At 44.6% G+C, this 24,219-nt stretch overlaps 1 protein-coding gene across 3 annotated transcripts in view; it reads left to right on the forward strand.

Annotated features, from left to right (window-relative positions):
• The first annotated feature begins 1,541 nt into the window (after window positions 1-1,541).
• NPSR1 (neuropeptide S receptor 1) overlaps window positions 1,542-24,219 on the forward strand; it is a 108,201-nt gene continuing 85,523 nt past the window's right edge. For all 3 annotated transcript variants that reach the window (XM_039862731.1, XM_039862732.1, XM_039862730.1), the window contains exons 1-2: window positions 1,542-1,726; window positions 20,598-20,730. In XM_039862731.1, the coding sequence (XP_039718665.1) occupies window positions 1,586-1,726; window positions 20,598-20,730 (274 nt within the window). In that variant the 5' untranslated portion in view covers window positions 1,542-1,585. The remainder of the gene's footprint in view (window positions 1,727-20,597; window positions 20,731-24,219) is intronic.

Consider the following 24,219-nt stretch of genomic DNA (forward strand, 5'->3'; position numbering starts at 1 on the left):
TCTCCACCCTCACCACACTATGACTATGTCTGCTCTCTCCAGAATTTTCTCCCGGATTTTGTTTTATAAATTCGTATTGAAGTAAAACAGACCCATAAAAAAGTGCATATATTTTTAAGTGTGTGGTACAATGCATTTTCCTAAATCAAACACACGCAAGTAACCCAGATAAAGAGACAGAAAATTAGCAGCATCAGGAAATGAAATTATGCAGTATAGGACAGGTAATTTCATCTTTACTAGATCCTCCCAAATCGCTCTTCAAAGTGACCATTTCGACAAACTCACATATCAGAAGTGAAAAAGTATACCCATTCCTTCCCTTCCCTGTCAACCCTTGGGATAAGCGCACCCTAGTTTTCACTACACAATAGGTAGAACGTCTCTCCTATTGTTTTAAGTTGCTTTTCCTTAATTTCTAACATGGTTGAGTATCTTTTCATGATCATTTGCCAGTCGAAATGTTTTTTGCTCATTTTGCTATTGGGTTGTCCTCCGGTTCTGACCCTTTCTCTAAGAGCCCACGGCTTACATATTTTTTCTGTGCAAATCCCTCCTGTTTGCTGCCCCTTCATTCAGACCTAAGAGCGTCTCATCTCTAGCATGCTGTACGCTTCCTGGGCTGCATGGGCTACGCTAAAGCTTCCCCAGGAAACTTCATGGGCTACAGTCTTTTATGATCATCACGAAACCTCCTAGGCCAGGTGTCATTAACCAGTGGCCGTGCATACTAGGCCCACAGAGCATTTTCAGTGAAAGTAACCAGTATTGTGCTTAGTTTCAATCCTGTTGTTTTACACCTGGCCCGCTACCCCTTCCTCATGCTAACTTCATGCCTCGATCGGCATTTGGGATTCGGTGCAAATCGGTGTACGTTACAGTCTAAGTACCGCCATCCAGGCACCAGTCCCAGTCGTCGCAAGGGACCGTGGCCTATTGACAAACACAGATCCCAGACTTTTCAGAGAACTGCCCTGTGCAAACCTAGAGTTGAACTATGAGTATGAAATGCAACTGTGCTACTAGCCCATGCTTACCGAAATACTTTGCACTCTACTAAGTAAATGGCTGGATGAGGGTTCTAACTCAGAAGGCCACCTGAGCTGAAACAAATGCATAATTATGTCGGGATTTCTGAAGTGCATACATGATCTGAATTAATCAACCTGCTGATTAGTCCAAATTCCTCTGTCATTGAAACTTGAAGGAAGGGTAGGTGGGAAGGGTCCACTCTGGAAGTTAGAGAAAGCTCGACTGGGCATGGAGGGCTGTCCGGGGAGCCACGTGGGTGGCTACAGGGGGGCTCTGACCTGCTCCTGGGGTGAAGCCGGGGCCCTGGGCGGAACTGTGGGGTGATGAGGCTGTTCCAGCTCCTGGATCGTAGCTGCTGAGGAGAGAGCAGCACGTGGATTCTCCCTGTCGTCAGGCAGAGCTCTTCAATGAGGTGGGCTTAGGAGGGCTTGTGCCTCTGCTCAGCCGAGCTCCAGCCGGAAGCCTTGGGAGGCAGAGGAGGTGCAGCTGCTGCCCGGCGCTCTCTCCTGGCTGTGGGAGCAGGGACAGCCAGAGGCTCGGCTCCTCCTGAGCCATGCCGGCCAACCTCACAGAGGGCAGCCCCAACTCCAACGGGACCATGCAGACTCTGGATTCTTCCACAGCCGCCTGCTTCCCCACAACTCTCCAGGAAGTGGAGGAAGAGGAATGGGGCTCCTTCTACTACTCCTTGAAGGTGAGTGTCCTGCCTTCCATCCTGAACACTGATTTTAGATAATGAGACAGGTGAATTTTAAGAGGCCAGTTAAATATAATAGCCAATATTGTAAATGGGTGAAGTTTATATTCTTTACTATAAAGAATTTTTTAAAAACCAAACTGATAAGCTAAAGTACCGAGTTTTTCATACCATGCAAAGACTTCTGTTGTAGTTTCTTATAAATACAGGTCTTTTCCTTCTTTTCCTGCTGCTGTTCAAAATATGTGAATTATGCGTTACGTTTGTGAGTGGATCCTTCTTAAAAATTTTTCCTCTCTTCCTTGGGTGAAAGCACACTTAATTAATCCTACAGTCGTGAGCGAAATGTCTGTGTCTTGAAGGGTTATTGCTCTGAGTTTTTTGCTAAGAATAGCAGAGTTGTGGCAAGCTCACATCCCCCAGGACAGTGCCTGATGCCAGGAGAGACACAGCACCAAGAAAGCAAGGAAGGACCACACTTTCCTTATTGATTCTTTGCATCGAACATCAGTGAGAAATAGATTCTTAAACTGTAGTGCATGGTGCCACTGTTTGCAACAAGTTGACTCTTAGAACGAATAAAGGAATCAGAGTTTGGTGAGTTTTTTTTTACCTTGAAAGTATGGAGGGCCACAGTGAGGACAGGACCCTCGTTAAGCTGATATTGTTCCCTCTTCTGCAGCAAGAGCTGGTCGGGAACAAACCCGACATCTGAAACAACAGTTTCCTGCTTCTTGTGTGAGAATGCTTGGGATGGCAGGTTATTTCACACGCTGCCTCGTGGTGTATTCGGTCATTGTAATAATTCCCAGGTCTCAAATTGGTCCTTTATATCAAAAAGAAAAACATTTCAAGAAAAATTCTAGCAGTTTTTTTTTTTTAACCATCTTGGCATTTTGAAAATAATTTGGCTTTTTACCCAAAAAGGTATCATTACTATAATATCCACCTCTCTACTCACGCTCTGCTTCCGTGCAAACACTCAGAATAAAACTTTCAGCAGGGAGCTGTCCCTAGAGCCAGCCTCACACTCCTCAGGGACCAAGACACTCTACAACACAGCAGAGCCCAAAGAAAGAAGTCACTTGGGCTGGCTGCAGGGGACCCTGCCTCTCGGGTCTACCTCCTGCAGCGTGTGCACGTGCAGCGCAGACGCCCAGCCCCTCAAAAGAAAATAGACGATGAAATTGGAGTTTGTTGCCATTTGCCGTTGACTCGATAATCCCTTCTACAAAATCAGCCAGCGACTCTGCCTCAGAGAAGCAAGCTTTGCACACCCAGGAGGCACAGGGCTCCTGTCAGTGACACCGCCTCTGTGGCCTCTTTGATATTTATAGAACATGACAGCAAACAGAATGAAGAGAGATTGGCCATTGCAAAAGGGATAATCATCAGCAATAAGGCAGTTGTTCCGAGAGACCCAGGCGATAATCACTACCAGCTGAAACCTCATTTGCCAGTTTTTGAATACGGCTCCTGAGAGGACGTTTTGAATATGTGGACAAAAAAAAAAAAATTCTGCTTGCTCCCTACTAGTGTTTGTACCCTGTCCTAGCAACATCGTCGCTAGGCAGCAGAGGGAATCACATCACTTTTTATCTCATTTCTGTTGATTATGTTTGCCGTCCAGCAACTGGACCACTGGACAAGGAGAGAAGCTGAGAGGGGTTATGTCTGGCCAGGAGATTAAAATGTTCCACTTCATAAACAGTGATCTTTAGTTACACTGCAGTCAGTGGTGGTGTTTGTGGGAACCTAACTTAGTGTAACTTTTTTTCATGGCTCCCTTTGAGCACAAGTGCTTTTGATATGCTGCCGATACAGAAACGGTTCCTAAAAACAAACAAACAAACAAACAAACGAAAAACCTGTTCACCGTGATGCTTTTATCCCATATATTTCTCAGTAGGAAAGTCAGAATTGAGCTTCTTTACTATTTTCCAAGCATGCCCTTTCAATCTCCATTGTCTTTACCTAAAGCAGTAAAAATATCATAAAAAGCAAAATGGTAACAGCAGTGAAAGCAACAGAGCTACTAACAGCAATAGCCATACATTCATTTGCTGCGGGCTTTCTCAGTGACAGGAATCTTTCTAAATGACTTCTGTGAAGTATCTCATTTAATTCTCACAAACCATGCTGTATCCTTCCATCTGGAACTGACTTTCATCTTCATCTGTGTTTGTCTAGATTCGATCTTCTCTTTAAGACTCCTCTCGGATTGCTTCCTCCAGGAAGCCCCCCTTGTCTCATCCTTCCTCTGAGTTCCAGTACTGTCATGGACTGTACCTCTCTCCTTGTCACTTAATCCAGCTCTGTCTTCAACTGTCATTTTAATATGCGTCAGGTAAATGTGTAACAGTCATCAAGCTCCTTGAGCGAACGCAATGCCTGATGTTGTTTCAGATTCTCTCCAGAAACCAGCACCATCCTGGACATACTCAATAAACATGTCCTGCAGAAATGAAGTGTGGTGTTCTGCTTCTGCCAGTCACCTCCATCTTGTCAGACGGGGCAATAGAAAGCTCCCTTTCTCAGGGACAGAGGTGGGGGGTCTTCTTCTCTGCTCCGCATGTCAGCCCCTGCCTTGCCCGGTCGCTAGTAGCCATACTTGCCAAGGTCGTTCTCTGCAGGCACATTCATCCCGTTCTTATCTCATTTCTAAGCGGGTGTGACCAAGGTAAGTTCCAGATTCCAGTGGGCGGGGCATGGAACTAGCTGTGGTACCGCGGACTGATACCGCACACCTGGCTTAGCCCTGGGCAGCCCGTGCCCACTGCGTTGCAGCCTTACCTAGTCTTAGCCTCCGTCTACAGGCCTGGGCTGCCACCTCAGCTTCCTCCTCTCCTCCAAACCCCAAAGCTCTCTTGGCAGATGAGAAGATATCCCTGTCCAGATTTTACTAACTTTTCCTTCACTGGCTTAGAGCCTTTCTGCCTTCCCATCTCAAGGTCCTGTCTAGCTTACCCCTCAAGTCCTAAACCCCAGCATTAAGGAATGATATGGCTGCGAGAATCTCCCAGAAGCTTTTAAGGAGAGCGGGGTCTGGCTCATCAGACAGGGAAGGGGGCGCCTGCATGTAAAGCTGTCCAAGTGGAAGACAAGGATGGAATAATAGCCTCTTCATCACACCCTTTAACCTGGCCCCTGAATTCACTGGCAATGTTTCCTAATCTCCGATTTCTTAATGATGAGGAAATTAATTCAAAGTAACTGGAAAGGAAACCTGTCTCGATTAGTAAATTGGCTAAATTATAAATAATGCAAATGAACTCCATTTTATTTCTCTTAGGTGAGGGGAGAACTATGAACCAGGACCGTTAAATATTACCTCATGACTATCTTGTATTGAATCTCCTTGATTGGGTAGTTACAAATAATATGCAATTAGTTAACCCTTATTTATATGTAAGTGGCAGCTTCTAAGTGCCTGAGGGTGATTGGACACAGTTCGTTCCCCTCGTTTGCTCGTTCTCACCGCCTGCCATCTTCCTGTTAATTTTCCTAACACACCCGTCCTCCATTAATGCAACAAAAGCGAATTCCAGTTCAACCCATGTCTCAATTATCTCACACGAGGCTTCGAGCAAGTGCTCAACGTAAGCAGCTTAAGTTTACTGTACTGTACTTGTTTTCATTATATTCAGGTTGACAGTTTATTTGTAAGAACTCGTTCTAGCTACGGAGGACCAGCGTTTTCAGCTTCAGCGACTGCCACTTCACCTCCTCTCTGCCCACTCGCCTGCTTCCTCTCGTCTGCTGCCATCCTACCCCTGGGGACCTGCTTGTCTCCCTTTCCGCCTCGGTTCCCAGCAGGATGTCAGCGCTGCCTGCCCCAGCACCTCCATCCCTAACCTTCTATGTATCTTTAGTGCAAGTCATAACAAGGGGTCTTGTGTTTACATTATGGACTTGTTGGTCTTCTTCTAATTAGTTCTATTCCATGTGTTCATTTTGAGTTTCTACCAGTCGAATAGTGCAGCTGTTCATAGTGAAATAATTATGAAAGGTCTCCTATTTACTGCCTGTTTCTACCATGTCCAATTTCACTCTGCGTCATTGAGAAAGGCACAGACGTTGCTCGTTGGCTTTGCAAGGACACCATGCAGCTCCGAGCTATGTAGATGTGAAAAAGGACAGCTTCATCTAAATTTCTCTTCGTGTAAGTAATACATCTCCTGGCAGGAAAGATGATCTTAGTTAATTCAGAGGAAACTCAGTCATTATAGAGTTTTCAGCCCATGGAGGGTTTTCCTATTTTGTGACTCAGGGAGACATCAAAGCTCTAAGGGATGTGATTCTATAGTGTGCTCATGGGTGCAGTAGGGGTGAGGGAGGGCGCCCACCTAGGAAGGGGTGTGGGCAGGTGGTTGCAGCTGAGAGAGAGAGACCCCTGTCTGACCTTCAGAATGGTCATCCTGAGTCCAGAACCCTGTTGAGATTTCCATTCGGCCCAGGTCAAGACTGCACTGCCTTCTACCACAGCGTCCCGTTGTCACATTTCCTTTGGGGACACGAATGCTCACAGCTCCCTCTTTCGCCCCCTCAATCCTGGTTAAATTTCTATGTCCTTACAGGGAATGAAAAGTTTCACTTCTTTACTCCCAGTTCTGGGCAGCAGAAACAAAGTGGCATTGTCTCCTTTTCCTACCCATGGGGCCATCATAACTGTAGAACTCCCACCCCATGATAGCTGGAAAAATTCCCAGGAGTCGCTATTCCCTGGTTCCCATACAGTAAGTACCCTTCTAATCCTGGGCTCCCCAACTTAGCGGGTGTTGTCTCATCCTCTCTCTTTTAGTGCTAACCTGTGGGGGTGGCAGTATAATATGCCCTTACCGGTGTCTAGCTTTCCTCACATCCTGTACCACTGCTGTGCCCTCTAACACGCCTGCATCTCTTAGCCTCCTTCTTCTGTCGTGGGGAGCTGAGCCTACGCTAGGCTCTCTGCTCTGGATGCTCAGGAGACACATCTTCTTGCAGGGGAAAATGCCATTTCTCTTCACGCTGCTATGAGGTCCTTCGTGAGGCATCTCGAAAGCCTGATGCTGACTTCTTTCTCTTTGTTGGCATCGATAGAGTAAAGATTGTACCCTGATGACAGATGAAGCAAAGCTCTCTGGCTGGGGCGGTTTTATCAAAGAAGTGGGAAAGAGCCCATCCATTAATGCTTCAAAATGTCATCCTGACATCCTTGAAATAATTTCCTGTCGATGTAGTGGGTAAGAATGTTTCGAGCCATGAACTCAAGTGGACAAGAAATGTAATTTTATTTTTTGGTAATTGAACGTAGCTTCTCTCTGGACCTCTTAGTCTACCCGAATGGAGAAAATGTAGCCTAGTCATCCCAGATAAACTCAGGTTCTCAGATCTTCATCATTTTAGTGAGGCACTAGATCTAACTCCAGACTGTTGGGGTCAAGTCCCAGTGCCACCACTGTCTAGCTATGTGACCTTGGCAGTTTACTCCTGCCTGTGCCTTGGTTTATTCATTCAACAAATGATGCTAATAACTGAATATCTTTCAGGGGGTGGTCATGAAAAGTTAAGTGAAACCCTTAAGAACAGGGAGTGGCCTGGAGTACAGAGCTCCGTAAGTGTGAGCTATTATATCTCCAGGAATAAGTCATTTCACTCTTTTCTGAAAGCTACTTACTAAGAGCTGATGAGCTGCTGCAGACTCCACGAGAGCCCACTGCAGGCGGAAATGTCCCAGAAGGGCTTCGATGTGCATTAGGTCCTCAAAGCTGGTGGTGAATTGAGCTGTTTCTCTCCTTCAACTAGACCATGAAAAATGCAGAATAAGATATTTAGGGAAGATTCCATTTCTCATTTTATCATCCTGATATAATGTCTAATTTTTATATAAACAAGCTTAATGGCCCACTCCATGAAGGGCTATTTACAGAAATGGGAAATTATGCCCTAATTAGAGGAAGGAAGGAAGGAAGGAAGGAAGGAAGGAAGGAAGGAAGGAAGGAAGGAAGGAAGGAAAGAAGGAAGGAAGGAAGGAAGGAATAAAAGAAGGAAAGAAAGAAGAATGGAAGGAAGGGAGAGAAAAAGGAAACTTTTAAAATATGATCTTTCTGCTGATTTTAGTCAGGATAGGTTAGGTTCTACGACAGGAAAAACTAACCCTGAGCCTCAATGGTTTAACGCATCAAAGGTTTATTTTTTGTCACGTCAGAGATGTAAGCAGGTCACTTGTTTTAGAACAAGTGGTTTCCAAGAGAGATGGCGAACCTTCTCTTATCTCTTTGGCCTGAAACGATGCAGGACTTGGACTCCAATCCCACTGGCAAGAACAAGTTAGCTGATGGGCGTGGGAAATGCGGCCTCACTGAACGCCTTTGTGGGGGAATGTAGTGCACTGCTTTGACGCCCCCGGCTGAACCGTCACCTCCTGCAGGCTAAAAGCCAAGCTCTTCGGCCCAACCTCCTGGCCTTTCAAGTCTTACCGACCACCCTCTCTGCTCCCCACCTCACACACTGCACCTCACTGCATTGAATGTCTCACTATATTCTAAGGAAGTGCAAATCTGGTTACCTTTGGCAGAAGCAGCTTTCCCACGCTATTTCATTCTGACATCGCATGTCAGCTCAATTCCCCGTCTTCTGCAAAGCCGTCAGGTTCATTTAATAGTCCACCACGTCACTTTCCTGAATCCCAAGGCACTTGGAATCTCTGAGCAACGTGCTCCCTCTCTTGACCTGCATGTCCACCCACATACACAAACACATAGCCACACACAGACATAAATACATACACACAGACCCACGTGTGCACATAAACACAGACAGCCACACATACGCACAGATACACACACACACCGGATGCCAGTTAGTTAAGGGCAGCTCTAGACCCCGCTGCCCTAGTATAGTGTCTGATGCATAGTCGATTAAAGATCAGTAGATATTTTGTTGACAAAAGAGCACATCAAGAAGCATTCTGTTTATTTCTAAAGTCTCCATAAATTCATGTAAACAGTTTAGAGAGGATGGAGCCTTACTCCTTGTTCTACAAGCCACTGGGTTTGAGCTTTAAAGACAGCATGGTTTGGGGGAATCCCTGACACCACAGCAAGCCACATGGGAGGAGGAGCATGCAGACAGATCTGTAGACCAAAAGCAAACAGCATCCAAAGTCTTCCTCTTCCCCTTCCCATGCCACCAGTTCTGGTTTCACATGTGAGGCTTGGAGACCGTCACCTCTGAGCCCCAAGCCACCAGGCAGGTACTGGGAAAGGCACATGTTAACACTCACACCCCGGATCTTCATTTATGCATTTGGATGCCTGATTGTAGAAGCTCAGTCCCACAGATCGGCAAGGTGCCCAGTGCAGAGGGCACCACCCATGGGCCACAGGGTCATCTTCAATGTGGTTAATGGATCCAGGACCTCAATCAGGCAGTCACACGTGACTCCTGTTTGCTGCCTCTGGACACATCAAGCAGAAACTGTGCCTCTCCCATGAACGGGGAGACCACAGATGCTTGCTCTGGGTAGAGTCCTGTACTGGGTACCAGGAGAGGGAGCCAGAGAGGACGCATCACTGCCCTAAGGCGCTGGTACACTAACACGTTAATTCAGCGAGTATTCCTAAAATGATTTCAGCCCGCTAAACTTTTTTATTTTAAAATATTGAATCCCCTCCCAGAGAGCTTTTAAAATTATAGTTGACATACAATATTGGATTAGTTTAAGTGTATAAAATAGTGATTCAACATTTATATACCTTACAAAGTGATCAACACGATGTCTTGCAGCCACCTGTCACTGTACGTAGTTACTACGATATTAGTGACTATATTGTCTATGCTGTACAATAATCCCATGAGTTATTCTATAATGGGAAGTTCGCCCTTCTTAACGCCCTTCCGCTTTTCTGCTCATGCTCCTACCCCCACCCCTCTGGCAACTGACGGTTTGTTGCTTCTGTATCACCCACATAGCTAGAAAAACAGTAAAAGTATCGGACTGATTTTTGGATAAGCAAGGGCTTTCTAAGACTAAAAATAAAATTCAAAGGGAAACAAAAAACCTGAGCAAATTATTTGGAATGAAAATATATGTTATAGCTGATAATAACAAGTATAACATGATTAAAGTCCTTAACGTATAGAACTCAGAAAAAAATATATTTTATATAAATAAAAATACATATATTTCTAATAGAAAAAAAAGAGCAAAGAAAATTTAAAAATTTAGATTAAATGCAGAGTCAAAAGAACATATAAAAATGTTTGCCAGTGATCTGAATGACGCAAACTTAACAATGAAATAACATAAGACATATGAAATTGGTAAATATTAAAGAAAAATGTTACCTCAAGCATGTGACAGTTCTATAAAACTACTCATGAAAGAGTAAATCAGGACAACTAACCCAGCTTTTCCAGAGAGCAATTCGGTGATAATGCAGCAAGCTTTAACAATGCTTTTGGACTACTGCTTACTAACTCTACTTGCAGGATTGAACCAGAAGCATACTAAAGAAATATTCAAAGAAACGGACACGGTCTCATGCGTTAGGTTGTTTTATTCAGTACCACCTGACAACTGAAGAGTAAAATTGTGACATAACCATAGGATGAAATATCAAGGAATATTGTGTACCTATACCAATTATTGCTCTTTGTTCAATGCTAAGTTTTGTTAAGGCACAATAAACTGTATATATGATATATTTCAAGTTTTATACACTACATAGATATATACCCAGAAAATATGGAAGAAAATATACTCAAATGGGAAAGTGAGAAATTCTGTCTGGAATATAGGTTTTTATCTTTGTACACTTTTTATATTTTACTAAATTTTGACAATGAGCACATATTACTTTTATTATTAGAAACAACAAAATAATCATGTAAAATGCACCACGTAGACTCTCAAATATATTGTGCCCATCATATTTCCATAAGAGCAAATGAAAGGATCGATTTCCTCTGCAGGAACCCTTAAGGGAGTTTCTAAAAGGTATCGGAAAGCAGGGGCCTTTGTGACGGCTGAGTATGACAAATGGGGGGAGGGGAAGTTCCAGATAATGCACTGTTCCCCGAGGACCACACGTGCGAGGATCTCTGTTGCTGCCGGCGTCTCTGCAGCAAAGAACTGTGTGAGAGAGGAGTGCGATCTTTAAATGATTAAGGTTACGCACGTTCAGAGCCACAGCAGAATTCAAGGATTTAGTGGGGGCGATGCGACGGATGGTTCTCCCCTTACATTTCATGCTCTCCTCTCTCTTACCAGTTTCTTTCCAATTTTTCTCCCACTCCCAGTTGAGATCTAGAGAGCGAGTTCTGAATTAGGCATGCAACCTGTGAATTATCTGTTCCTTTGAAAATCCATTTTCCAATCTCGTGTCATTTTTCTATTATCATTATGATGGGCCGAACTTACTTAGACTTCCACGTCAAGTGGAGAAGAGTAGGAAGGTGGATTCAACAGAGGCAGGTGTCAGGTTAGAGGACCAACCTGGCCCAGGGCACTGGCCCCTTGCTCAGGTAATCAGGCCCACGGTGATGTGGCCAACTCCACCCAAATCAAAGGAGTGATTCTGGGAGCCAGGCAGGCAGGTGTATCTGTAGACTTCAGATAGACTCCCATAGAGTGACCGACGAGAGGTGCAGGAACTAGTGTCCCATCCTGGGTGGCGGAGGCTAGCAAGACTCACGGAGCTTGTAGGGGACCTGGAAATGCAGGCAAGGGAACGATGGGACAAATGGAAACCAAGAGAGATGACCAACTACATGAACTGGGTGCACACACACTCTGCCGACCGACCACTCAATTTAGATGCACGGAATACGAAGGCATTAGGAATAGCGATTCCGGGCGTTCTGCCTGGAACCCACGTTCTGAGCCCCTCTCGTGCCCTTTCCCCGCCTGTTCTCCTCTCCCAGATGTTCAGCTCCCGCCCCAGCCTCACATCTGCTTTTGCTCTTCCGTTTGCTCTTCCGTTTGCTAGCTCCCCTGGGTTTCTTTCAGTACCTGTTTTGAGCCTCCTGGATGGACCGGAAACTATAGACTGAAAGTCTCAGGGTCAGAGCTGAGCTGAGCCCTCAGCAGAAAGGTCGCCCAGTCGCTTTACTCTGTTTATTAGCACCTCCAGAACAACGACAAAACAAACGAACAAACAAATCCTCGCAGGCTGATTTTTTAATTATATGGATCATCGGGAAGAATAGTTTCTTGATATTTTTATTACATAGTAATGACTTTGGTTTCTATCACATTGTGGAAATTTGGACCTAATTTATCCAAATGTTAGTTTTCTATATTTCAAAGGTCTGAGAACTCAAAGAGCAATTTAGATATTAATCTCAGTTCTTGGTACATAGCAGATGACACTTCACTTGTTTGTTCAGCAAATATTAACTACTACCTGGACTCGGAGCCTGGTGGGTTTTCAGAAGAATTCCAACATCTTTGGTCTGATATGTTATTAGCATTCAGATGGAGTCCCAGAATTTAATTGTCTCGAAGCTTCTAGTACATCCAGGTCATGATTGACCTGGAGGTCCTCTTAGGATTCAAGAATGAATCACAAGAAGGGAGTCACGTTAGAATGAATGTGGGATACTGGTGTTTCTGTTTCTGGTGAAATCTGAGGATTCACTAGTAACTAGGAAGCTGGATCAGACAGCTGGGCAGATGGAGTCCCACCAACGTACTCTGACTGGAATGAGAAAAAATGGCAATGGGAAATTAACATCACTAATTAAACATGAACTAGACCCAAGGCAGTAATGCTGAAAGACTCCAGATCAATAATTAACCCTTTCTGGCCAGAGTCGAAAGAGAAGTGTAGTTATTTAATATGAAAATAGGAAATCAATGTTAGGCAGTGAATTGCTTTCGGGTTCAGCCCCAGTTGGAAGGTGCTAAAGTTGTTTTATTGTCACCTGCGATGGTGGCATCGAGAGGCAGGGCAAAGGCCTGTCAGGCAGTGAAAGCAACTGGAGGAAATTCTAGACAGGGACGAATCTCTTGGGAGCAAGTTCTTCTAACTCAGGACAAAGACCCAGGGTGGACCTTGCCCCATTTTGGAAATAGCTGGTTTTTAAGACACTGGTCCAACTTCTCTTTATAAGTTCTCTGTGCTCTGGGACCACACCTAATGTTCATGGCTGTTCCCTATTTGTCCCCACTCACCTGAGAGTTTTTACCCTCTGCCTTCACCCATACTTTCGCCAGGGACCCTGTTTCTTTGCTTGGCTACTTTCACTCATTTTCTCAGACTCAACTTACACGTTAATTTCTCCAGGATGTACCTTTCGACCAACTGTGACCAGCCTCTCTTCAAGTTCTGTTACATATGCCTTCTTTGAGATTCTATATCTCTATTATAAGAGGTCACACTGAAAACTTCTGTTTGCATGTATGCCTTCACCATCAGACTATGAGTTCCTGTCTTAGCCTTCCTTATATCCCCACGGTATTTTGAAATTTGCTACTAGATTCTCAATAAACGTTTGTTGAACTTGATTATACAGAATGCAAACCAGGATAATCACGTTCACAACAGTATGATTTCAAGGACAGTCTCCCACTTCTGGCCTGAGTATTATTTCTACACCAAAATATATATGCCAAGGCTCTCCTTCAAGGTGAAATGCCTTTTCCCTCTAATATACTATATGACAGTTCACAGAATGACGCTTAGTCCACAGCTACTGGGAATCACCTGGGTCCTTTGCCCTGCCTCTCAATGCCACCTGGAATCACCTTCCTGTCAACCTCGACAGACCCAGATGAGACAGTATCTCCCATCGCATTCATGTTCTCTGCTCGTCACCCGGGAGGCCCGCTGTCAGTTTGTCCCACCAGCCTCTAGTCAGAGACTGCAATCTCCTCCCCTGTTCCAGAAACCTATAACGATAGGAAAAGCTTTACAAAAATATAAAACAAATGAACATTCACACTTACATGTAGCTTTATATTATTGTTTTAGTTTCGTAATAGTAATTAATCGAAAAGTCTTCTACATTTTTTATAACCGAATATTAGAAATAAAGACTATCCTGGGTAATCCGAAATAGAATTCCCATAGCTCTAGGTAAAACAGTTAGAAAAGGTGACTGCAGATGGATGGTTGTGATGACAATAATTCAATTGTATTTGCAAGGGTGTCTCCCAGCCGCGTTCCTAGAAGGGTGGTGAAAATGTAGATTTTCAAAAGGCTCATCATCAGGAGAGGGGTTTGTGTGGAAGAAGCCAAGAAAGACCCTCCCGAGCAAGCCCTGTCCCACCTACACGCCTTCCGGTGACCGTTACTGGCCGTTAGCACCTGGCAGTCCTTCTGAAGCAGCAGTTGGACCGAGACACCCGGGGAAGTTGGGACCAACCTCTGAATGAGAGGTTCCCAACTGTTCAGACGTGGCGACCGCCCAGGGGTCTCCAGAGCCTCCGACCGTATCTCATGCCCCGAGTCTAATTAAGGAATCCAAAGCTTTGCAGTCCATTTCTACTTGTCTCACTTTAAATCGTGTGCTCCCTGTGTTACACTGTGATTCATTTTCAGTGCACTCAGACATTTGCGGATTTTTGCTTTTGATATTTCTAACCCGCCCACACAAATTAATGAGGCTCTGAGCGGCCTCAGGGCCTGGTACTGTAAGTGATAGGTGACACTCAGGTCTCAGTGACAGGAGAGGAGAGTCTCTTTGCTCGCTGAGAACTAGGGCTGAAGTATAACCTGAGAGTTCATTTCCTCTCTTGGGAAGGAAGATATGTTTGCTTGTTCCTGTGTTTGAGATATTCATCTTCAACATCGCAGAAATAACAATAATCCTAAAATGGGCCATGGAAATGTCAGGGGTACAGAAATCTCTGTGATCTCTGGGCCAGACGGTGCAGCTGCACCTTTTGTGACATTTATGATTACTGTGCGTGAAAGCCATACACTGCTTCAGTGTCCGTCCATCCAATCACATGTTGAGCATTGATCTTATGCTCAGTCCTGCGGGGTAGGGGGAGAAGCGGTCATAAACCGAGCCAGCTCCAGAAACCCAGCTTCAGACAAGTTTCGAGTCAGGAGGAAAAATGAAGATCTGCTTCCCGCTTGAAAATTGAAAGTAAATGAGGCCACTTCACCATCTCTGGCCCCAAATTAGAACAGAAAACCATGACAGTAATCAGAGCATGAACCTTCCAGTCAAGCAAAGCTATGCTCAAAACCCAGCTGCATCACTTATGGGTAGTGACTTCTCTGAGCTCCATGTCTTACCTGTAAGATCGAGGACAGGGACATCCTGTCGGCCAGGCTGTGATGATGAAGCGAGTGGAAGAAAAGTGTGTCAAACGATGCTCAGCACCTCGCGATCACCTACGATACAGCACGAGCAACAAGTCAGGTGCGGGGCTGAGGTGAGTCGCTCAGATCGTGTTAGTTCCCCTTCACTCTACAAGTGTTAAAGATCCTTTAGGCTTTTTTTTTCTTCCAGTTTCTAGGACTATACTGGAAAATAGGATCATCACTCCTTGGGTTTGGATAAATCATGTCCTCCTTTCCAGACAAGTCTGCCATCCAGTTTCATCTAGAGTCACCCAAGGAAATGTCCTCTGTTGCCTGAGATAATTCTCACTTCAAATGACCTTTCCTGTGATACTTATATGTGCCCTTGCACTTGTCATCAACCGTATATCCATCCAGCAGATATTTATTAAGCACCTTCTACAAGGAAGACGGAACGCCAGCCTGGAATAGCAACCCTGACCCAACGCCTGCCCACACGGCCATCCCTGGAACCATGTCCCTTGGAGTCAAATCCCAGGCCTCAGCCCTGTGGCAGCACCAGCATCATGCAGGGAACACTGCAATGCTACAATCCGCCCCTCAAAGTCCCAGGTCGGAATCTTCCGATCTGAATATTGCTGATGCCACTTCCTGGTCTCAATAACTTGAGGTTGAAAACCAATTAGCCATGAGCCTGCAACCATGTCACAGAGTTGAAAAGACTCTATCTAGTCTTTCGTCATTGAGAAATTGCAAATTTCATGTCTTCTACTCAGTATTGAGCATTTGACTGGAATTTTGCCTCACATGACCACTAGGGGGCATTTAATCCCCAACTATATTCTGCAATCGATCTGAAAACGGTGTTGGGGCACCATCAGTACCTGGGTGGAGCGGGTGCAGGTGCAGCGCCTGTCCAGCACCTCCCAAAGCCTGCGAAGTAAGGTGAAAATAGGATAAACAGGGTGAATTCAAGCATCGTCCTTAAAAGGTTGTGAGTTATTTATAAATCACTTCTCAAACCTTTAGGCAGTCCATGAAACTACAGAAGGCGATAAAACCAGTTTTTATTGCGTGTAATACTACGCTTCAGGCACTAAACTAGAAATCTCCATTGTCATCGTGATACCTGTTCATCACAAGTATCCTGAGGCAGGTTTTATTTTCATCCTCATTTTATAAATGAGAAAATAGGCTGGGAGAGGTTATCACTTACCGATGTTATCACACATCAAGCAAGTAGCAAAGCATCTGATCCTGAGCCAGACCGCTGTCAAGTTCACACCCACCCACACTGACACCAAGTCGCTCACCTGCGTGTGATGCGCGAGTGCCTCCAAGTTTGTTTGCCCGATTCCCATCGCCATCATTCCCCAAGTCCCCACATTGCCCTAAGATTCGTGTGTGTTTGCGTGTTTGTGCGTATATGGGTAAGAATATGCTACGAATTCAAAGCACAACTAAGTGTTTTCATCCTTAATGGCCCTGCTTGATGAAACAGGATTTAAACTTGGCCGAGTATAATTTATACACTCTGCATGTTTTATTCTTCCTTCTTGCGTCAATGTCTTTGCACTGCAGACCATGAATTGATGTTGAATGAATTGATACACAAATAAATAAACCTAGGTTTTAGGAAGACTCCAGAAAGCAACGGTAGTGCGGGGCGGGGGGGACTCCTCCATCTGGAAATTTCTGAAACCTATGAGGTAAGATGAGGTGGTCTTCCAACAGAAAACTCCAAAGTGAGGGGAGGGGGCTGATTTCACAGGACTTGCTCAGCCTGCCCCGCGGGCACCATCCAGTTCCAAGGAGAATCGACCTGTTTACAGAGCACCTTGGGTCCACTGACCCACAGCACGGGTCCCGCCAGCTCCTCAGAAGAAGGCTCAGCGCAGACGGCACCAGCGCCCCCCCAGGCCCGACTCTGACTCCTGATACAGCTGCCTAGGGGATCTGATCTGCAGTGTTTGTCACTCTGTGCTCCCGGCAGAGCAGATGTCGGCTGCCTGGGTCGGGAGGGTGCAGTATGAAAACGAAGAAAGGGGCCATTCCATGCCCCCCAGGAGGTGGCGGCTCCTCATGAGAAAGAGCCTTGATTTCTGGAAACCTGAATTTCAGCGCCAGCAGCATAATCGCCAACGTGCCGTGTGAAAAACGAACCGTTTACCTGCCTCAGTGTTGCTTTTCTGGAGATGTGGCCTCTGACACCACAGGCAGCTAGTGATGCGAAGACAGAGGAGTGAGCGGAGAGAGAGTCTGGAAAGAAAGGTGACTTCTCCAGCTTGCCCGAGTTCACGTGATCTGGTCTCCTCCTCCTCCCAGTTCTCGTCCCAAAGGCCTTCAGAGTGTAACTTTAGTTGGAAAAGTTCTGTGTGAGAAGTGGAAGGTAGGCACATGCCTGCTGGAAAGTTAGAGGAATCTCCGTCAGGTGTAGAGTAGATAAGACATTCTGAGGGCAGGGCAGACAGACTCACTGTGAAGTAAGTTTTAATATGCAAAAAGGGTCTCCCTGGTCTCCCTCGAGAATCAGGGGAGGGGAGGTCAGCCCCCGGGGGATTCCACCACACAGAACCTAGAGGCTGAGGCAGGCGTAGGCCTCCAGGGAGCAGAGTTCTGTTGCAAGTTTGCCAAAGGCTGCAGCCCTCCCAGAGGAGACTGCTGGTCAACCGTTTTCTCCCAGGTAGAGGAACGTGGGCAGCTGGGCAGAGCCATGGGCGGTGCTGGAGAAGACAGTCTCCATCAGAAAAACAACCCCATGTCCACTACCTTCCAGAAAACCTACCGTGGCCCGCAGAGTAGCTGCCCCCTTCTTTGTCTGCTTCCAGACATCGCTCTCTCCCCACTCACCAGATGATGGAGATCTGGCTTTCTGATCTGGCAAAGAGACATCACAAACATCCTAACTTTTCCCTCCCTTCTTCCCCTGATGCTGAAAGGCTTCAACAGAGGTCGATTCGGTACTGGACGAATATGAGCATGAACCGCTCCCCACCACCGCCCAGGCTGAGAAAATTTGCTGGACATGATACTGTGTTCTGTAATTAGAAAAAAAAAAGAGAAATTAACCAAAAGCATTGAAATACTTCTCCTATGAAACAGAGTCACCGAAAGATACAGGAGAAAATCTTAGAAAATCCATCATTTGCGCGTTCAGCAGGGCTTGAAAGCACTTCGCCCTCCCATGCCCGCCACACTCCCAGTCCCCCCATCTTTTCCCAGGACACCACCATCTTCCCCAGAGTCCCACTAGGACTGCAGAGGGGTCAAAGATGCTACACCTCCTCCCTGTCCCTCAGCTGTGTCACCTATCAGCACCGTGATATCAGTGAGACCTCTGCTAACAGAGACGTCAAGCCATCTAGTTTCTTACACTGGTCTCCAAGTTGCTCTTTGGTTTTCAAAGGTAGGTCATCCAAGTTCAAACCAGTTATTTATATCCCACCACCTACACACCAGCTACTGAATGGCAAACGTCAGCACGGCACCTCGAAAGCCTGCCCTGCTGTATCTGCGCCTGACAGCACAGTCGTCCATCTTTCTCAAAGGAGAGAATTCTCTTACGAAAACTCATTCCCTTGCTCCACTCAGAATAGTGCTTTTCATAATACTTAGGTTCCCTTCTTGGTGCTTTCTCAATGCTGCCCCCATCTAGCCTCCTAGAGAAATGAACCATCTGGAAGACAGGCATCCCGCGGGTCAGAAAAGGACTAGAGAAAATGGACATGGCCTGGCACTGAGCAAGGACTGCCCTCCGAATGGGAGGTGACGTAGGCAGGCTGGGGACGAGGTATCTGCTGCCTTTCAAAGTAGTAGAGGTCATCGATCCTGTGGTCGTGCCCCCGTGCAGTTGTGGACCCACCCTGCCCCTGGCACCCCGCAGCGCCCATCCACCCCGACTCCCAGCATTCTGCAGCTCAAGGCCAGGACCTCAGGAATCCACCTGGAAATCCACCTGGAGAACTTAATAACAGCATGACAAAGTACAGGACTCGTGGAGATGTCAGCTCCAGCCTGGACTTCTAGATGGGAAAACGGCTGGAGGAGCAATTTCGAGACCTTCCCCCAGCTCTGGAACCTGGCAGAGCAGGTGTAGGTATCCACCCAGCAACCCAAGGGCCCCCCAGTCGTGCTATGCTTGAGAACTGGGGCTAAGAGAACCCGAGCTGACTCAGCGCGCACATGGGCCCCCTCGCCTCCCTGGTCCTTATGCTTCCCTGCTTCTTCAGTAAATTTAATCCATTTCTTTTCATTGACATATTTTACTCCATTGTATGAAAGTATCACCTTTTATTCAGCCATTCCTTCCTCCAACAGACTGAAAAAGCAAGTTGCACAATATGTAGAGTACAGTAAAAATTGAACTGATATCCACACACACAAAAATACTATTTACTTGCTATGGGTGTGTGTGTGTGTGTGTGTGTGCGCGCGCGCGTGCGCACACGCATTCACATTTTAAAGAATTTGCTCTCATGATTCTGATGGCTGGCGAGTCTGAGATCCATAAAGGGAGCAGCAGGAAACGGGCAAGATTTCTATGTTCCTGGAGGAATTCTTGAGCAAGAATTCCTTCTTCTTTGAGAAACCTCAGCTTGGAAGAGGCCCACTCATGCCATGGAAGGTAACGTGCTTCATTTAAAGTCAGGTGGCTGTAGATGTTAATTATATCTACAAAATATCCTCACAGTAATGTCTCACACGGGTGTGCCACAAACTGGGCACCGCATCCTAGCCAGGTTGGCGCAGAGCATGTCGCCGTCTCGAGGGTTATTTTTCAGGTTCTCCTCCTCATCTCCTCCAAGCAGGAGAAGCACTTCAGACTTTTCAGAATTGGTCTTAGCCTCCCTCGTGCAGTCTCGCCAGGGTTCTGCCCAAATCTGAAGGAATCATGGAAAACGTTGTGAACGACGTGGCATTTTTAAATGAGAAGCAGTCCTACTTTTTCCCTTTTTGTTTTTGTTTTTGTTTTTGTTTTTACTAACTATATCTTATTCGGTGGAACTCTACCATTTTAAAATTCTATCAAAGGAAAATGATTAAGATAACCCATAATCGCACGACCCTAAAATAACCACTATTAAAATTTTAGGGTACTTCTGTCTTTTTCCTACATGTATAATTTTAGAGTTGTCATCATATCCGATATATAATTTTATCATGTTTTTCTACCTATCATTATAAGCATTTTAAATGTTAGTACATAATCTTTATGGCGGTCATTGTTAATAGCTACAAAATAGTTCACTGAATTTGAAGCATTTTATTTCCCTAACTCTCCTGTTATCTTTAAACAATTTCCAATTTCTTCTTACAGTAAATACACCATCTTTGCAATTATAGCTCTCTTTTTCAGACCTTGAATTCTTTCACGTAGATTTAAAATTGCTTGGCCAAAGAATATATACTCCTTTGGCCTCTTGACATATATTTCCAAAGAGATTTTTTTTTAAAGTAGCATCAAAATCCACTGCTATCGGTGTAAATAAGGACCACATGTCTTTGGTCTCTGGAGAGTAAAGCTTGGACAGGCGGGGATCTGAGACAGGAGAATGACCTCCCAGCACCGAAGCCTGAGCCTTGATTCTGTAAAGGACAGCGGTTTTGTGTTGCTTTGTTTCCCACAGACTGAGCAGTTGATAACTCTGTGGGTCCTCTTCGTTTTCACCATTGTTGGAAACGCCATCGTGCTGTTCTCCACGTGGAGGAGGAAGAGGAAGTCGAGAATGACCTTCTTTGTGACTCAGCTGGCTGTCACAGGTGAGAAACTGTGCAGGAGGGAGAGGAATGAGCTGTGTGTAAAATTCCTCTGGCTCCTCACTTTCAATTACTTTACCCCTGGAAATAGTAGACTATCAGTCCAAACGGCATCAGCAAATTTGGAAGTCATTTCTACAGGGATGTAAAACCCATATTTGAATGTTTCTTCCATCGAATTGAACACATTTAAACACCCGTAAGATTCCATTACAAAAATAACTCACTATATAACAGATCTGAAAATACCAATCAGTGCCACCAAAGGGTTCTAGAGGGTTCCACTCTCCCTATATACCAGACTCCATTGTTGACTAAGGTGATATTACAGTATCATAGCATATTATGAGCTTATAGAATAGATCCCAGAAAAGGGGCCAGAAATAGCTCTATTTAATAATAAATGTGAAGTCTCAAGTACCTTGCCAATTTAAGTTTGTGGGCATTGCTTACGAAATGTAAGTGACCGCCGGTGGGCATTCCATAAGGACATGAGATAATAACCAGGATCAGGATACTTAAATGTGGATTTGGGGAACAGCCAGTAGAGTCAAAGCGTGAACACATTACACCTAGAGGGGAAAAAGTAAAACATTCTCATGTTAAACAACAATCTATGAAAGACAGACCCCCAGAGAGATAGGTCAAGTTCAAATTGATAGGGCTCATGTTCGAAAGGAAAACACATCCAAAGAAGGAGCCAGAGAAGGGAGTGGGCAGATGTGATTCCCAGAAGGTCTAAGACAGACTTGGAGTCCTGGGCTCTGGGAACATGATATCTGTCATGTGAGTTTAATTTAAATGAGACTGTAAAGCAAATGCAAAAAAATAAAATAAAATAAGTGTTAAGTGCTAACAAGGAGCAATGGTAGATGGCTGTCAGAAAGCTGTTTGGTGCATTTCAACCTCGTCAGGTTGTACTTTGTTGCAGTAAGAGCATCAGAGAGTGACTGAGAATTTAGTCTTGAGCCACAATTATATAAAAAAATACAATACTGTAACTTACAAGAGAATCTTGGCCATGCATTGTTGATAACCTGAAATTTTTCACCCTTCTCTCTAACAAAAAGTAGCAACCCCATCTATTTGAGCTGGGCTCCAGTGACCGGGTTAAAAAACAGGGCGCTATTAAGAAATATAGAGATGATAAGAGGACCCTGAGTCACAAAGGTGAGACTTGGGATGGGAGAGAACTCCATCGATCTTTCTTACAAACAGGAGCCCCATTGTCCTTTCCTGTGATTGCAGCAATAAAGGATAATTAGGAATATCCAGCAAACGCTGAGATGCAAAATCCCTAATGAGGATGCGATAACTTCCTTTCATTACATCCCTTCAATTACCATGTCATGACCAACACTCTACAGAGCCACCTGTGCTATGAGAGTGTAAGAATTTAGAGATGGCAAGAATATCAGCTTGGAATTTAAAGAGCTGTCAAAATTAACCAATAAGTGAATAATTGGAATTTCGCCATCTATTGTCAAAGAGAAAAGTTGTGTGTTCTATTCAAATCCATAATTTGCTGTATTAACCTAGACTTAATTTCTCATGAATGTTCTAAATAGTCTGTTTAATTGTTATTTCCCTCTTGGAAAAACCCAATGGGTCAGATCAAGAGTATTTCAAGTGAAGAATTCTTGGAGAGATGAGCTTTGCCAAGGGTCTAAAATTGAACTAACTTCTTATTTAAGATATTAATATTTCCTCCATTTCCATTTCCCTATGATTTCAGATCTTTCAGTAGGGGAGTAGAGGATACATATCTGAGTCTTGAGTAAGTCTATAAAGTTTACTCGGGTATCAGCGAAGGATATTATTCTTTGAGATTTACACAACTTTGATCTGAGTTCCCTATCCCATGTCATTATCCTCCCCACGACTTCTTCAAGTTTCTGGACAAATATTCTTCCTCATGACTTCTGGTTCTTAATGCCACTGAACTTGAGCTCTCTCTCTTGTGGGCATCTCACTTTCCCTAGTTGGTTGGTTTGTTTGTTTGTTTGTTTGTTTATTCTAGGCTGACTCTAACAAGGCACTCAGCTTCCTTTTATTTTCTTTAAAATCATCCACAAAAACATGACTTTTTATGTCTAAAAGACTCTACCAAATGTTTCAAGCAACAAAAGTAGATTGTGTCATAGAAAAGCAAATACCTTAAAATCGAATATTATATATTTTCAAAATTTTTAACTCCCCCAAAAACTCCTCAATTTACCTTGCCCTGGCCTTGTGTCTTATCTTCACTTTTCTACTTTTGTTCCTCTTTCAATGTCTACCTTATGACGAGTTTTGTCTTAGAATTTGCTTTGGGGGAAACACAAACGAAGACAGGCCTCTGGTGCTAGTAGTGTCGTATTTATGAACCCTGATCAGAGTTACATGGACGCATTCTCTTGGCCATAATTTGCCAAAGTATATACTTATGATTTGGGCATTTTATGTAGTTTATTTCAATGAAAACTTTAATTATAAAACACATCACCTCAATATAGAGGAGGGGTTGTAATCTCAAATGCCTTTAGGCGAGTAGACAAGAGCCTGGGGAAGAGACAAGCAAAGATGCAGCCAGAATGAAGGAGAGGCACACCTTAAAGGCATTCAAACTCAATTTTTGTCACAGGCTGTGCTGATCAAACAAACCATAGGTGCAGGCCAGATTTGGCCTAAAGGCCACTGGTTTACAACTGTCAATGTATAAAAATTTTTCAACTGAATTTGATAATCTTGTGCCATTATAAAATTAGATCTCGCCCCTAAAATCTGAATCCCACTTTCAATATGTGAGAGAAGCATTTTGAGTTGGGTTTGGGGAGAGTCGGGGCAGAAAGGTAGAGAGCTTTAAACTGACAAAGGTTTAGAAAAATCACACGTTTGACAGTTTCGAAATTCATTCTCTTTAAAGAAGTTGCTATGTTAGGGCTTTTCCAGTTTCTTTTATTATATATGTAGTTTAAAGTGAACACTATATGTGTCAGGAACAATGATGATGAGAATTAAAACACAAAGGAAATTTTTCTAGTGATATCAAGTCCAACCCATATAACCCGAAGTCTTCATGATTTTCAGACGACTACTTAGATTAAGGAAGAATGGCAAGATAAGCGTATTATCACTAAAATTCTTTTGTCAGAGGACCATATATTAGGCTTCTCTATATGAGGGGGGAAAAACCCACTGACAAGACACTGGTCCTATAAGGGTGATGTTAAAACAGGCTGCTGGCTTCAACTCAGCACAATGGAGTTGTTGTCACATAAAGGTGTGGTTAGTATTACTGTGCCCCTGCGATGCCAATATATTTGCCTAAATATGACTATAATTTTACAGGTCTTTTTCTCTTGACATCAAGTAGAGGGTGTCTTAGTCTGTGTAGTCTGAAATACCGGACACTGGGCAGCTTAAACAACAGGAATTTGTTTGCTCAGAGTCTGGAGGCTGGAAGTGTGTAATCAGGGTGCCAGCAGGGTGGGCTCTTGAAGGAGCGCTCAG

Source organism: Pteropus medius, unplaced genomic scaffold, assembly GCF_902729225.1.
Source record: "Pteropus medius unplaced genomic scaffold, Ma_sr-lr_union100, whole genome shotgun sequence".
Classification (NCBI taxonomy): domain Eukaryota; kingdom Metazoa; phylum Chordata; class Mammalia; order Chiroptera; family Pteropodidae; genus Pteropus; species Pteropus medius.